The following is a 17,343-nucleotide window of genomic DNA, read 5'->3' on the forward strand; positions in this document are numbered from 1 at the left end:
ACCCAAGTTAATCTCATCTTTAAGGCTCAGCCAACCCACTATGTCCATGAGGCAGCCAAGATAGCGTTTATTGCCAGTCTTCTTGAGGGGCCTCCACTCAGTCACTGCAACGCCCTGCATGAACAGAATTCCCCCGCATCTCAGTCCTTTGCGCTCTTCGCCGCTGAGCTCAAGCTGATTTTTGATCACCCCATTCGTGGACAACAGGCCAGTCGGCAGCTGTTGAGACTCCGCCAAGGTCAAAGTTCTGCGAGAGAGTTCGCCTGGCTGGAATGACCAAGCGCTGCTCACCGCCTTCCAGAGTGGGCTCAACCGGACCATTGGCAGGGAGATCGCACTAAGGCAGGAGCTTGATTCCCTAGATTAAGCTATTTCCACCGCCATCAAGATTTCGGACCAAAGAGCCCAGTGGCAGGGCGAGATTGTTCCCTCCGTGTCGACTGCCCTTTTTCCGACCGGGATTTTCTGCCAAATGCACCCCGACATCCTGTACCCCTAGTCCTGCCCTCCGGGTCCCCAGGGGAGGAGCCCATGCAACTAGGGCGGACCCGTCTCTCCACTGACGAGCGCCTCCGACGGATTAGGTCGGGGGTGTGCTTCTACTGTGGACAACCTGGTCATCTTCGTGCATCTTGCCCCATTCGGCCAAAAGAAGGTTCACCAGTAGCAGTGGGGGTTCTGGTGAGCCAAACAGTCTCTTCCCCTGAATCCCAGGATCACATGCAATTCTCCGCCACTCTTCAGTGGCACTCTCAGTCTGTGCCGTTGCTCGCCCTGGTTGACTCCGGGGCAGATGAGAATTTCATAGATGCAGCTGTTGTCTCCCAGGCAGGCATCTCCCTTGAGCCTCTACCCTCTCCTCTGAAAGCCAACGCCCTCACGGGTAGCCTTCTCGCTCGAGTATCCCATCGCAACGTGCGAGTCCACCTCATTGTGTCCGGTAATCATCACGAGCACATCCAATTCCATGTCATATCCTCACCTCTTGCACCCATCGTCCTTGGCCAACCTTGGTTACGGCTCCACAACTCCCATATTGACTGGACTGCAGGTAAGGTAGTGAGCTGGAGCTCCTACTGCCTCGCTAAATGCCTGCGCTCTGCCCCTTCTCCATCGGAAAGCGCCAGCTCCCTTGTCATTTTCGAGTCTCCTGACCTGTCGAGAGTTCCTGCTGTTTACCATGATCTCGGAGAGGTATTCAGCAAACAGCGTGCCCTGCCACTTCCACCTCACCGGCCCTATGATTGTGCCATCAACCTGATTTCTAGAGCGCCGCTGCCGGCAAGTCGCCTATACAACCTGTCACGTCCTGAGAGAGAGAGAGCATGGAGAAGTATATTCAGGAATCCCTGGCAGCTGGCATCATCCATCCCTCCTCCTCCCCAGTGGGTGCGGGATTCTTCTTTGTCATGAAGAAGGATGGATCACTCCGCCCCTGTATTGATTATCGTGGATTAAATGACATTACTATCAAGAACAAATATCCATTGCCGTTGATTGTATTTGCTTTTGAGCCCCTTCAGGGAGCTACTATTTTCTCCAAGCTAGATCTACGAAATGCATATCATTTGATCCGTATCAGAGCCGGTGATGAGTGGACAACTGCATTTAAGACCCCACTTGGACATTTTGAGTATCTTGTTATGCTCTTTGAATTAACTAATTCACCAGCAGTATTTCAAGCCCTTGTAAATGATGTACTTTGTGACCTTCTGAACCGCTGTGTGTTTGTGTACCTAGAACATCCTGATCTTCTCCCGCAACACGGAGGCGCATGTTGAGCATGTCAGGCAGGTGCTTCAGCATCTCCTGGAGAATAGGCTCTACTGCAAAGCTGAGAAGTGTGAGTTCCATGTCACCTCTACTTCCTTCCTGGGGCTGATAATTGAGAGTGGCCAGGTGAAAGCAGACCCTGCGAAGGTGCGCGCAGTGGAGGAATGGCCTCAACCTACTACTTTGAAAGAGCTCCAGCGATTTTTGGGTTTTGCCAACTTCTACCGCCGTTTCATCAGAAACTACAGCCAGGTAGCTGCACCCCTCACATAGCTGACTTCCACATCCACTCGATTTGCTTGGACTGCAGAGGCTGGAGCTGCTTTCAGGGAATTGAAGAGACGTTTCACCACGGCCCCGTCCTCATTCATCCAGATCCTTCTCGACAGTTTATTGTGGAGGTTGATGCCTCAGACTCCGGGGTAGGGGCCGTCCTGTCCCAGCGCTCAGCCGATGACCAAAAACTTCATCCCTGTGCTTTCTTCTCCTACCGCCTGGAACCTGCTGAGCGCAATTACAACGTGGGAAATCGGGAACTGCGCGCTGTCAAGCTCGCCCTGGATGAGTGGAGGCATTGGCTGGAGGGGGCAGAACACCCGTTCATCGTATGGACAGATCACAAGAACCTCGCCTACATTCAATCGGCCAAGCGCCTTAACTCCCGTCAAGCCCGGTGGGTGCTGTTCTTTGGTCAGTTCCGGTTCACCTTAACCTACCGTCCAGGTTCTCGCAACACTAAACCTGATGCCCTCTCACGCCAGTACTCTACTGAAATGTCTTCCAGTCCTAGCCCTATAGTTCCCTCTTCCTGTGTGGTGGCTGCGGTGACATGGGAGCGCTGGTTCGTAGAGCTCAGCAGACTCAAGCAGACAAAGGTAATGGCCCAGCTAATAAGACTTTTTGTTCCTGATTCTGTCCGCTCTGATATCCTCCTTTGGGCCCACACATCTCGCTTTGCATGCCAACCCGGAATCAACCGCACCCTGTTCCTTCTCAAGCGACACTTCTGGTGGCCTACCATGACCGCAGACACTCGGGCCTTTGTATCTGCCTGCACTGTGTGCGCGTGGAAAATCGTCTCACCAGCCGCCTGCAGGTCTCCTCTGTCCCTTGCCGGTTCCTGGTCGCTCATGGTCCCACATTGCTTTGGACTTTGTGACAGGGCTCACTGAATCTCAAGGCCATACAGCAATACTCACCATAGTGGACAGATTTTCTAAGGCAGTTCATTTTGTGGCTCTCCCCAAACTACCCTCAGCCCTTGAAACTGCTGACCTCATGGTGAACCTTGTGTTCCGGCTCCATGGCATACCTCTAGACATCGTTTCGGACTAGGGACCCCAATTTATCTCCCTGGTATGGAAGACTTTCTGTCATGCCCTTGGAGCCAACGTAAGCTTGTCATCGGGTTACCATCCACAGACTAACGGGCAAACAGAACGGGCTAATCAGGATCTGGAAGTGGCCCTCAGGTGTGTCGCTGCCAAGAATCCCTCCACCTGGAGCACCCACCTTGCATGGATTGAATATTCCCACAACTCCCTGTCCTCCGCTGCCACGGGTGTGTCACCGCTTGAAGGTTCTCTGGGTTACCAACCACCACTTTTTCCAGCTGAAGAGGCCGACATCGCTGTTCCTTTAGTCCAGAGTCACCTGCGGCGTTGTCGGAAGGTGTGGATGGATGTGCGGGCTGCCCTACTCAGCTCAGTGGACAGAAACCGGCGCTTTGCTGACCGCCATTGGACTCCTGCCCCGGAGTACCAGGCAGGCCAACATGTGTGGCTGTCCTCTAAAGACCTTCCCTTGAAGACGGACTCCAGGAAGCTGTCACCCCGTTTTGTCGGTCCCTATGAAATCCTTGCCATTGTCAACCCAACTGCTATCAAGCTCAAGTTGCCCCCTCAGCTGAAGATCCATCCCGTCTTCCACGTCTCTCAGGTGAAACCAGTTGTGACCTGTCTGCTTTCTCCTCCAGATGTTCCCTCCCCATCCCCCGTGTCATCGATGACCATCTTGGCACGGCTGCTGGACGCACGGCGCCGTGGTAAGGGGTTCCAGTACCTGGTGGACTGGGCAGGCTATGGTCCTGAGGAGCGGTGCTGGATTCCATATCGGTTCATACTGGATCCATCCCTCATCTCGGAATTCCACCGTGACCACCCTGACAAGCCTGGTGGATCGCCTGGGGGCGTTCCATGAGGGTAGGCACTGTCACAGTCCCTGCAGTGTCTTGTGTGTCTGTCTTGTCTGTTTGGGTGTGGTCATGTGTGGGCGGAGTTTGGGTTCCTGGCATCCCAGTCTGGCACACCTGGCGCTGATCAGCTCACTCACCTGCCTGCCATTAGCTAATCACCGCCACTCCACAAAAGCCCTGGTCTCCTCACACGACGCTGCCAGATAGTTTCACAGCTCTCCAAGTGGTAACGCTTCTCGCCAGTAGTATATTGATGATCTTGTTCTTTTGTTTGTGCCTTTTGCTCCTGGTATCTTGTTCCTCAACTCACCATTGTTTTCCTCTGCCTCCAGTGCCTATCTCCTCTAAGCCTGCCTGCCTACCTGCCAGACACCTCCACTCCAGCCGACAGCGCCTTTCCCTCATCCCTCGTTTGCCTAAATTAAACCCTTTGGACTTTGAGTCTGCCTCTCTTGTCTGCTTTTGAGTCTGCCAGCTTGTTAAATAGTGACATGTAGTGCTTTTCCACCATGTTTACTTGCTTAGTCAAGGACTACGGATGGAAATTAGCTTCTGGCTACAATCTGGTTTGTTTACATTTTAATGTGCTTGTATAAAAATGTTCATTAACATGCAAAACACTTTGATTTACATTTAGACTGACAAAGTAGCACTTATGTAACATTGCACATCTTGGGAGATAAATTAGTAATATTTTAGTGGAAAAAAAATGTTTGTATATAATTTTCCTTGGTCTAGTTTTCTGGGGGGTTAATCTTGTTTTTATTTGGCTAAATACAGTAATATGTTCTAGATAAAAGGACATTTAGTGTCCTTGCAAAAGTCAGCAAGTGGTACATACTCCCAGAACTCGGTGACAGGGGAGGTGAAGTTGGAGGAGTTGGAAGGCAGCCAAAGGCTTTTGTTCTTGCGGTACGTGTCCTCAATGCAGCGCTCCGTGTTCCAGGGCTGGTTGCACTTGGCCCACGGCAGCTCAGGCTGAAAACACTGAAAGCACAAAAGGTAAACATTAATACATTAGTACAAGAGTTTGCTGTCATCTACATATTATGCAATACCGGTGCCAAATCGGTACTTTTGAGACGGTGCACAAAACATGAGGTTTAAAAAGAGTAGCTGAGACAGTTGTCTTGACGATAACTATACCTAATTTTGGAATAATTTCAGTGGCACTAAATTGGGCACTTTTCTAACTGGTTGCTATTGTTTACCATGCCGACAGGCAACAAAGTCAATCTATTGGACAGGTTGCCAAATATCAGAATCTACCAAAAAAAAAAAATAAATAAATAAAGAATGTATAATGAAACACACTCTGTACTTATTAACAATGTTTAATTTAAAATTAATAACAAAAAAACATCCATTCTGTACTTTAAATGTTTAGATCCAGCATTGTTTGTAAAAGACTGTAGTCAGGGACAAACTTAAAATTAGACAAACACAGGCAGTTCCCTGTGGTCCACACACGTCTCATAAAAACAATTGGCCACTTCCTGTTTCGATTCGCCGCGAGTGACTGCTCGCTGTTGCGAAAAAGCTAACTATCGTTCTGTGTGCTTTTAATTGTTTTGCAGCTTTCTTTACTACTTCCCAAACATATTTAGTAGTCCTATTTAACTTGCAAATCACCCAATCTCTGTCTCACCACCCCTCCCTCAGCTAGCTAGCTGCTAAGCTAACGAAGCTAGCGCAGAGAAAGGCGGCGCTGGTCGTCGGTCGTAAGGAATCTACTCCCACACACCATGACCACTTCCCGGAAGACAGCAGGAACTTCACTCAGTGACAGAAAATACCGTGAGTATGGATTCCTGCACGTCGTGCACCTTACTCATGGATAGGTTGGCTCTGCTAGAGGGTCGTGTCCCCCAGTTAGGGCAGAGTAATCTCAAAACTTTAGATGTTGCGGACACATCTGCTAGCGTTAGCTGTAGCGAGCTAACTAACCCAGTTCATAGTAGTCCTAAGCGACCTATAAACTACGGTGTACCGGCTGAGACGCATAATAGATTTAGCCCTTTAGCTAGTCCTACACCCCAGTCTACCGGGCACCACACCTTAGTCATAGGGGACTCCATCACCCGAAACATAAAGCTTAGAAAACCAGCCACAATTAAGTGTATTCCCGGGGCCAGAGCACCTGACATAGAAGCTAATCTTAGGGAGCTAACTCGCAACAGGCCTAGTACACACGTACGACAGGCTAATCGCACCACTAGTTATGCGAATATAGTTGTACACGTTGGCTCCAATGACACTAGGATGAGACAGTCAGAGATTACAAAGAGAAACATAGCCAGGCCTTGTGATCTCGCTAGAAAGATGTCCAGGCATCAGGTAATTGTCTCTGGCCCCCTGCCTGCGAGAGGCAATGATGAGAGATATAGCAGATTAGTCTCGCTTAACAAGTGGCTGGCTAACCTCTGTAGACAACAGTGACTAACGTTTATTGATAATTGGCCCTCTTTCTGGGGCAAACCAGGCTTGCTGATGAGAGACGGCCTTCACCCTAACCAGGAATGCGCCATCATCCTGTCTAGGGACATAGACTACTATTTGAGTCACACTTGACTAACTACACTAGAGCAAGCCCAGTCACAGGCAATTACAGAGTCTGCTAGTCCGGGGAGGAGTCAGTTAAAACAGAACTAGCCAGCGCCAGGCTGGATAATCCCTGCACACATAGCAATTCTCGTAGAATAATACACAACTCACATAATGTTTTTTCTGTTGTGACTGTATCAGAGGTAGACATGCATTCTACTGTGGTGGCAAATTATTATGCGTTCAGTTTATCGCAGCACCAAGCAAACAATCTGAAAATTCCTGTCATATCAATTCCCAGATATGGTCGAAACTATTTAAAGTGCACTACGCATAATAAACGCAATATTATTGATATTGCTACTACAGATAATTTCAACAAAAACTTGTCAAAACAGCCTAATACCTATAATAAAGGCTTTTTAAACATAAGATCATTGTCTCCCAAAACGTTATTAGTTAATTAGAGACAACAATCTTAACGGTTTTGGTCTTAGCGAAACCTGGCTCAAACCAGACGATTTTTGCGTTAAATGAGGCATCTCCTCCTAACTATATGAATGCACATATTGGCCGTCCCCTTAAAAGGGGGGGTGGGGGGTCGCACTAATATACAATGAAAACTTTAACCTTACCCCTAACCTAAATAATAAATATAAATCGTTTGAGGTGCTTACTATGAGGTCTGTCACACCACTGCCTCTCGACCTGGCTGTTATCTACCGACCCCCAGGGCCCTATTCGGACTTTATCAGTGAATTCTCAGAGTTTGTTGCTGATCTAGTGACGCACGCCGACAATATAATCATAATGGGGGACTTTAATATCCTTATGAATACCCCATCGGACCCTCAGTGCGTGGCGCTCCAGACTATAATTGATAGCTGTGGTCTTGCACAAATAATAAATGAACCCACGCATCGCAACGGTAATACGATAGATGTAGTGCTTGTCAGGGGTGTCACCACCTCCAAAGTTATGATACTCCCGTATACTAAAGTAATGTCCGATCATTACCTTATAAAATTCGAAGTTCTGCCTTATTGTCAACAAGCTAATAATAATAATAACTGCTATAGCAGCCGCAACATTAATGCTGCCACAACGATGACTCTTGCTGACCTACTAGTGTCGGCTCTATTGATAACCTCACTAACAACTTTGACAACGCCCTACGCAAAACCATTGATAGTATAGCACCGCTAAAGCAAAAAACGGCCCCTAAAAGGCGTACCCCATGGTTTACAGAAGAAACTAGAGCTCATAAATCATCATGTAGAAAGCTGGAACGCAAATGGCGCGCGACTAAACTTGAGGTTTTCCATCAAGCATGGAGTGATAGTTTAATAACTTATAAACGCATGCTTACCTTAGCTAAAGCTAAATATTACTCAAATCTCATCCGCCTCAACAAAAACGATCCTAAATTTTTGTTTAGTACAGTAGCGTGGCTAACCCAACAAGAGACTTCTCCCAGTAGCTCCACCCACTCGGCAGATGACTTTATGAATTTCTTTAATTAGAAAATTGAACTCATTAGAAAGGAGATTAAAGACAACGCATCCCAGCTACAACTGGGTTATATTAACACAGATACGACTGTATATACGACGGATACTGCCCTCCAAAATAGGCTTTCTCTTTTTGATGAAATAACATTAGAGGAATTATTACGGCGTGTAAGTGGGATAAAACAAACAACATGTTTACTTGACCCACTTCCTGGGAAACTTGTCAAGGAGCGTTTTGTATTATTAGGTCCATCAGTGCTAAATATTACAAACTTATCACTTTCCTCTGGCACTGTTCCCCTAGCATTCAAAAAAGTGGTTATTCATCTTCTGCTCAAAAGACCTAACCTCGATCCTGACCTCATGGTAAACTACCTCCGGTGTCCCACCTTCCCTTTATTTAAAAAATCCTCGAAAAAATTGTTGCACAGCAGCTAAATGAACACTTAGTGTCTAACAATCTGTAAACCTTTTCAATCCGATTTCAGGGCAAATCACTCTATGGAGACAGCCCTCGCAAAAATGACTAATGATCTATTGCTAACGATGGATTCTGATGCGTCATCTATGTTGCTGCTTCTTGATCTGCGCTGCTTTCGATACGTCGATCATAATATTTTATTAGAGCGTATCAAAACACGTATTGGTATGTCAGACTTATCCTTGTCTTGGTTTAACTCTTATCTTACTGACAGGATGCAGTGCGTCTCCCATAACAATGTGACCTCGGACTATGTTAACGTAACCTGCGGAGTTCCCCAGGGTTCGGTTCTTGGCTCTGTCTGTACATGCTGCCACTAGGCGACATCATACGCAAATACGGTGTTAGCTTTCACTGTTATGCTGATGACACTCAACTCTACATGCCCCTAAAGCTGACCAACACGCCGGATTGTAGTCAGCTGGAGGCGTGTCTTAATGAAATTAAACAATGGATGTCCGCTAATTTTTTGCAACGCAACGCCAAGAAAACGGAAATGCTGATTATCGGTTCTGCTAGACACCGACATTTATTTAGTAATACCACCTTAACATTTGACAACCAAACAATTACACAAGGTGACTCAGTAAAGAATCTGGGTATTATCTTCGACCCAACTCTCTCGTTTGAGTTACACATTAAAAGTGTTACTAAAACGGCCTTCTTTCATTTCCCTAATATCGCTAATATTTGTTCCATTTTGTCCACTAGCGACGCTGAGATCATTATTGATGCGTTCGTTACGTCTTGTCTCGATTACTGTAAAGTATTATTTTCGGGTCTCCCTATGTCTAGCATTAAAAGATTACAGTTGGTACAAAATGCGGCTGCTAGACTTTTGACAAGAACAAGAAAGTTTAATCATATTAAGCCTATGCTGGCTCACCTGCACTGGCTTCCTGTGCACTTAAGATGTGACTTTAAGGTTTTACTACTTACGTAAAAAATACTACACGGTCAAGCTCCTGCCTATCTTGCCGATTGTATTGTACCATATGTCCCGGCAAGAAATCTGCGTTCAAAGAACTCCGGCTTATTAGTGATTCCCAGAGCCCAAAAAAAGTCTGCGGGCTATAGAGCGTTTTCTATTCGGGCCCCAGTACTATGGAATGCCTTCCCGGTAACAGTTAGAGATGCTACCTCAGTAGAACCATATAAGTCCCATCTTAAAACTCATTTGTATACTCTAGTCTTTAAATAGACCCCCTTTTTAGACCAGTTGATCTGCCATTTCTTTTATTTTCTCCTCTTCCCCCCTCTCCCTTGTGGAGAGGGAGACACACAGGTCCGGTGGCCATGGATGAAGTGCTGGCTGTCCAGAGTCGGGACCCGGGGTGGACCGCTAGCCTGTGCATCGGTTGGGGACATCTCTGCGCTGCTGACCCGTCTCCGCTCTGGATGGTTTCCTGCTGGCCCCACTATGGACTGGACTTTCACTAATATGTTACATCCACTATGGACTGGACTTTCACAATACTATGTCAGACCCACTCAACATCCATTGCTTCCGGTCTCCCCTAGAGGGGGGTGGGGAGGTTACCCACATATGCGGTCCTCTCCAAGGTTTCTCATAGTCATTCACATCGACGTCCCACTGGGGTGAGTTTTTCCTTGCCTTTATGTGGGCTCTGTACCGAGGATGTCGTTGTGGCTTGTGCAGCCCTTTGAGACACTTGTGATTTAGGGCTATATAAATAAACATTGATTGATTGATTGATTGAATTATTAAATATGTATTATATTAAAAACACCTATTTGTTTATTCTTGTCTTAATTTGTCAGCTTAAAATACACCAAAAATGTTTAATTTATAATGATCGTTTGGTAGCTCCCCCTACCTTCTCACGCTCTGGATTATTCCATGTTACTGCGCATGTGCAAAAGTATACGCCTGCCTGTGGCGTCAAATGACCTAGAGCCTGTGCCAATTCCATTCCAGTACGCATCCCTCAAAATTGCACCTTCATAGATGTAGACAGGAACAGGTACAAAGATTCTGGGGGGCAGGTGCTCAAACTAGAAAAAAGGCCACCAATTGAGAAAATGCTTTAAATAATTATTATTGCGATAAGAATCACAGCAGGATATTTTTAACTTACACAGTAACAAATTCAAACTCTAAATCATCAAATTGAATAAATAAAAGAAATGTGTGTACTCCACACGCACATTGTTTAAATAGTTCTATGACAGAGTTAAAGCACAAACAGCATGACACTAATACAACAAATATATTTCAGCAGATTGTCTATTATGCAAAACCAACTTTTCTATGTTATTGGTACATGTTTTTGTGAAATGTGACATGTGAAATCAAACCACTGCTGAAATATTTATTTAAAAATAAATGTTTGCCTTCCTTCATATTTCCTCCAAACGAACCGTTTTGAATTTGCCCCAAATAAGAAATTTTTCCAACATGTGACGTCAGCAGCTATCTCCATATACAGTAAAGATTCACTCGAAGAGCAGTGCGCTAACCCTTCATTGTCACTAAACTTCTTCTCTTTGTCTCTTGTTGTAGGGCAGACTGGCTCGTACATGCACATGCCTCCACTAATGTTGCCATTTCTAATACAAAGTAGCGTATAGTTCTACGATTTATCTGTCAGTAGACTCCATATGAAAGCGCTAAAAAAGACAACACGGATGACGGGGAGAAGATGCTGTCGAAGTGGACGCACGAAAATAAGACAGCCCACAAAACTGTGTATACTGAAGAGAGGCTTTAAGATGGTCTGTAAAACATAATATATGAAACATTCTGACCAAAAAAACACTATTACATATGTTGACGACATGGAAATGCTTTGGGTAGATAAAATCATACTATAAAGACCTGCCTTTCACCTCAATAATTGGGATTTAAACTGAAACAAAACTAGTGAACTTGTCTAGGTTGTAGAGCAAAACAGCAAAACTGTCATTATTAAATCATTTGCCTGTCTGTTATCTCTATGACACCTAACTGTGGAGCAAGGGATGTGGATTCAAGCCCCGATTCGGAATTTTTTAATTTCTTTACTGAATTAAATGCAATTTGTGATGAAATTTAAGACCCCTTATTGTTCCCATATATTAAAATACAAGTACATATATATATTTATATATATGTATGTATGTATGTATGTATGTATGTATGTATGTATATATATATATATATATATATATATATATATATATATATATATATATATATATATATATATATATATATATATATATATATATATATTTATATATATTTATATATATTTATATATATATTTATATATATTTATATATATTTATATATACCATATATAATGTTGTGGTTAATTTAGGACCAAATAACGCAATTTCACAAACTTTGTTATTACTGTCTGATACTGTGTGTCAGAGGAGACATACTGTAAGGTTTATAGTATGTGCCAGAGGTGGGACCAAGTCATTGCTTTGCAAGTCACAAGTAAGTCTCAAGTCTTTGCCCTCAAGTCTCGAGTCAAGTCCCGAGTCAAGACAGGCAAGTCCTGAGTCAAGTCCAAAGTCAAGACTAGAAAGTCTCAAGTCAAGTCACAAGTCCTGCATTTTGAGTTTCGAGTCCTTTCAAGTCCTTTTGACCACAGACTAATATTTTTACACAGATTGTGTATGCTTTCAAACCGCTGTATTTATTTATTAAAACAAGTGCATTTGAAATAGCAGGAAAGAAAATAGTACTGACATTGCAATTCATAATAGCACTATTAACCAGTCATTTTAATAGTTTAAACAATTTTAAACATTTAACTCATTCCTTTACAGAATAAACACATTTGCAAAAACAAGTGCAACTGTACTTATTTGTACAAAAGTGTTAACAGCGTGGCGAAGTTGGTAGAGTGGCTGTGCCAGCAATCGGAGTGTTGCTGGTTACTGGGGTTCAATCCCCACCTTCTACCTTCATAGTCACGTCCGTTGTGTCCTTGGGCAAGACACTTCACCCTTTGCCTCTGATGGCTGCTGGTTAGCGCCTTGCATCAGTGTGTGAATGTGTGTGTGAATGGGTGAATGTGGAAATACTGTCAAAGCGCTTTGAGTACCTTGAAGGTAGAAAAGCGCTATACAAGTATAACCCATTTATCATTTATTTATAACATTGTATTTCCATGGCATATTGCATTGTAACTAGTTCCACAGCAGTTTCTATTCTGTTCTTACCTTATCTCATTGATCTCATCTCATACTGTATGTGTGTTGATGTGTGCGTACACATGAAAAACATAACAAATACATGAACATAACAATGAACAGAGTTGTACTTTTTAGATGTCAGGGCCCTATGCAATATGTACACATATTCTTAATATAGTATATATTTTAACTGACCTTTATTTGACTATGTTTGTCTTTTTGTAGGTGGCTAAAATATGCGGTGCTGCTGACCGCCGTCTAACGTTATGTTACTGTGTGTGATACATTGACTAACGTAACGTTATGTGTAGGTACCTCATGCAACCCTGCTTAAAAAATCACTTGACAAAAAGTATGAATACGGTAGCAAACTGCAGCAACATATGCCGTGTTTGAAATGACGTTATAACCATAAATATCTTATAAGTAGACGCAATATTGGTTGCTGTGACGCGAGCAATTTGCATCTTGAAGTGGTGATGAGGAGCCGGCGAGCAGCCTAAACTGACAGTTGACAGGTACAAAACAAAGATGGTGTTCAGCGTTTTCCTGCTCAAATGAGCGGACTGTTGAAAATAGGAATCGGGGGATTACTTTTCACAAGTAAGATTTAACATTAATGTACTATTGGTTGTATTTTATGAAAATAACATTACCACAGAGTTGAGAAGGAGCAAAGATCTTCAATATTTGTATGTGAAAATCACAAATAAATCTTCTGGGGGAGGATGACGCCCTTACAGGGGTTTGGTTTACAAACTTTCTGCCCCACCTAAAACAAAATTCACCAGCCGCCATTGATTATAATGCATTCTCATTTTAGGCAAAGTATAAGACAATACTTTCTTAACAGTATAATTGTTACCAGGAATAAGTCTTCAAGTAACAATATTCAAATACTAACATTGTTGGGTAAAACAGAATGTGGTTTTATTCTGAATCCAGTGAAACACATTGGTGGTTTTAGCTGATATAAAGACTTTCAGGTGTTTATATATGTTTAAGTATTTGGCAGACGCTTTTATCCAAAGCGACATACATAAAAAATACATATATAACAATCACTGTAAACATGATCATTTAAGGGAAGAATGTAATACAAAATATCAATACAAAGTGTCACGACAGAATAAACTCTCTGCTGCTGCAGCAACAGAGATACGGTCTATAAGATATATAGATATCTAATGTATTCATACATTGTTTATGTAGCATGTATATATAACGTAATCATATTGTTTCTTCAATTTAAAAATAGCTGACCGTTTTTTTCCCCCTTCTCTGGGATTATATTCCCAGTTTTAATCTCGGACGTCTGGTCACTTATAGTGTATAAGAATATTGTATTACTGTTAAGCAAACTATGAATAATAAAACATGTGTCCGTTATCATAGCTACACGTATGACAAAAAAGCGCGTGAAAATGAGTGGTATTCAGTGAGGTAAAATGAATTAAATGCGTTGACAGTTCATTGCTCCTGCCAAATGAATTGCACTGAGTGGAGCGGATCACCACTCCAAGATGGCGGCCCCGCGTCTCGTCTGCGCCAGTAGGCAGTAGCGCTCGATGCTGTGTACCCTTATAAGATGTCTATGGTTATAACGTTAGCAGTGAGTTTACAGCCTCACTGATTTAACTACACAGCAAATAAAAGTCATGTTACTTAGCCAATAAACGTTATCTTACATTCAAAACGTACCCTTCTTTGTGCAACTTCAAATATCGAACGAAGTTGGAAGTTGTTGCGTCTCCGTCTGTAATATTCGAACTGCGTGATTTGCATACGGCAATTCGTTGACCAAGTCGTAGTTTTTATACCCGAACGAAACCAACTTTGGTATAAATCTTTCTCACTGGCGCGTTGTTTGACAACTCTTGTTCATTGGTTGTCCTGCAATTTGATTGGATCAATGCTGTGTGATGAAAACAATGTAGATCAAATTTGATTGGCTGTTGTACTGAGAGCACACACGCTGACACGCAGCACACACGCTGATAGACAGACACGTACAAAATGAAAGCTACGGAGCGCTCCCAAATAACTTTTTAAGCTTTAGGTTTTGGGGAAAGTAGCAAGTCATGTCAAGTCAAAAGGCTCAAGTCCAAGTGAAGTCACAAGTCATTGATGTTAAAGTCTAAGTCGAGTTGCAAGTCTCTTTACATTTTGTCAAGTCGAGTCTAAAGTCATCAAATTCATAACTCGAGTCTGACTCAAGTCCAAGTCATGTGACTCGAGTCCACACCTCTGGTATGTGCTACATGGCCGTCGAGAACTTTGGGGAGGAACTTTCAGAAGAATTCAAACACATGCCCCGTCAGATATCGGAATATATTTAAGGGGAATTGAGTACAGAGAATAATTTTTATTTTTAAAAGAATTCAGCAGAAAGGGCATGTTTCTCCGACAAAGTGTGTGAGCACCACTCGTGGTCTAACTATGCACGTGCCCGGAAGTAGATATAGATGACGCAGAGCAGCAAACGCTCTTACCTGGAACAAGTAGTACAGGCCCCAGGCCAGGATGACGATGTAGTAGATATTCAGCAGGGACACGATCACGATGGAGGCATAGCCAATGCCTGCAAAGACACAAACGACACTGCATGAGTGAGATCATACAGACCCAGCTCTCACAGCAGCATCACAAAGAGTCACATTTAAGCAGTGATGGGCAAGCTACTTGGAAAATGCAGTAAGCTAAGCTACAAGTTACTCCCGATTAAATGTGGCTACAGTACAGGGGAAGCTATCCCCAGAGAATTGTAGCAAGCTACACTACAAACTACACTGCAAAAGTAGCTTGCTACATATATATATATATGTATATGTATATATATATATATATATATATATATATATATATATATATATATATATATATATATATATATGTATATGTATATATATATATATATATATGTACGCATGAAACAAGCACAGCTTCCTCATTAACATGACATGGTGTCACAGTTAAAGACTGCACACCTACAGTCACCAAAGAATGGAAAAGTTTGGGCCCCCAGAGCTGTTTCATTTTGTCGTAATGAGTAGGGATGATGTTCGAAACCAGTTCTCCCGGTTGTTCGATAAGAATAGAACCGATTCCATGGATTCGAATCCCTTTTTGAGAACCGGTTCCCGTTATCGAGGCCACTATAGTAAAGAAAAAGAGTTGGTTCTTTATTCGAATCCCGGGGAACGAATCCCGTCCCACAGGAAATGCCCTGTGACACGTCCCAGGAAATTATGTAGCTCAGTCATGAGGCGGCAGATACAGAAGCAGCAACAACAATGGACTGGAAAAAACGCCTCAAGGCATGGCTTCATTTTACAAAAAAAAACGACGAGGAAACGGCTATCTGCAATTATTGCCAGGCTTCGCTCTCATGTAGGGGGGGAAGTACAACAAGCATGATGAAACATGTTCAGGCCGTACATAACCTGAAGGTTAGAAAAAGGTGTCGTGAAGAAGCAGCGACAGAGATGACGAAGCGCGCCCCTCTTCCTCTGCTTCAACTTTCAGCGCCAATTCCAGTGAGAGTGCTGGTGAGTAACTAACGTTAACTGTTGCCGGTTAATTTCCATACCTGCTCACTCGTAGCCTTTATACTAAAATAACGTTACCTCTTATGTCAACCAGGACTGCAGTAATGTTAGCTAGACTAACGTTACCTAAGCATAGTCAATGGCTAACGGTAACGTTTTTGTATGTGTCTGATAACGTTAACTTTAGCCTTTTTGTATGTGTCTGATAACGTTAACGGTATCTTGTAGCCTACACCACTCCAGAGTTTGCAGATCTGTCTAATAAACTAGTGCTTTCTTTCTTTCTTTAGTTTATTTTGTTCATGAACACACTTACAGAATAACACATCACAGTTTCATATAATTTCACTTCACATCATGTCCGAAAAGGAGTAGGAAGAAGTAAATCTTATTTAATCCTACCCCTTTCCCACTTCAGAGCGTTTACAAATATATACATCATTTACTGACCTTTTTATAATAAAATAACATCTGTGAATTAGTATATACAACAGTTTTGTAATATGTAATTAATTCAATAAGGTTGAAAGTATTTCTCATAATTCTTCTTTGTACTTTGTAAGTACTATTAATTTGAACAACTTCTTAAAATGGATAATATCAGTACAATGTTTAACTTTATTACTTAATCCATTCCATCATTTAATTCCACATACTAATGCTAAAGACTTAACAGACACCCTAGTCTTCACATTCAGCTAATTTCCCCCCTAATTCTATGCTGTGTCTGTCCCTCATTTTCCCTCCAGGACAAGGACGTGCAGTCATTCCTGGAGGAGGCCACACTGATGGACCCCAAAAGGATGTTCCAATAGCAGCAGAAGTGCACTTTATGGAGAGCTGTATTATTTTCTGATTTTATTTAACACTATGTTATTATTTATACACCTATAGTGATCCCAGAGACAGGTTGTTTTTGTGTTAATGTATGTATTTGTTTTTCTGAAATATTCCACTTAATATACTTTGGGTAACCACAGTCAATATTTATTTATTTTATTGTATTTTTTTAGGGCGGTAACAACAGTCATAATTTATTCATTTTATTTCATTTTTTTCTCATAAAATAACAGTGAGCTTTTGTTAAACCAAATATTGTGTGTGTTTTTCCATATACAACAACCTATCTGGATTCGATAA

The 17,343-nt window shown here is 42.9% G+C and overlaps 1 protein-coding gene across 3 annotated transcripts in view; it reads right to left on the minus strand.

The window, feature by feature from the left end:
• LOC133652316 (sodium- and chloride-dependent taurine transporter-like) overlaps positions 1-17,343 on the minus strand; it is a 72,676-nt gene that overhangs the window by 36,879 nt on the left and 18,454 nt on the right. For all 3 annotated transcript variants that reach the window (XM_062050925.1, XM_062050933.1, XM_062050940.1), the window contains 2 exons: positions 15,148-15,236; positions 4,809-4,954 (listed from right to left, as the gene is read on the minus strand). In XM_062050925.1, the coding sequence (XP_061906909.1) occupies positions 4,809-4,954; positions 15,148-15,236 (235 nt within the window). The remainder of the gene's footprint in view (positions 1-4,808; positions 4,955-15,147; positions 15,237-17,343) is intronic.

This window comes from Entelurus aequoreus, linkage group LG01 (assembly GCF_033978785.1).
Source record: "Entelurus aequoreus isolate RoL-2023_Sb linkage group LG01, RoL_Eaeq_v1.1, whole genome shotgun sequence".
Lineage (NCBI taxonomy): Eukaryota > Metazoa > Chordata > Actinopteri > Syngnathiformes > Syngnathidae > Entelurus > Entelurus aequoreus.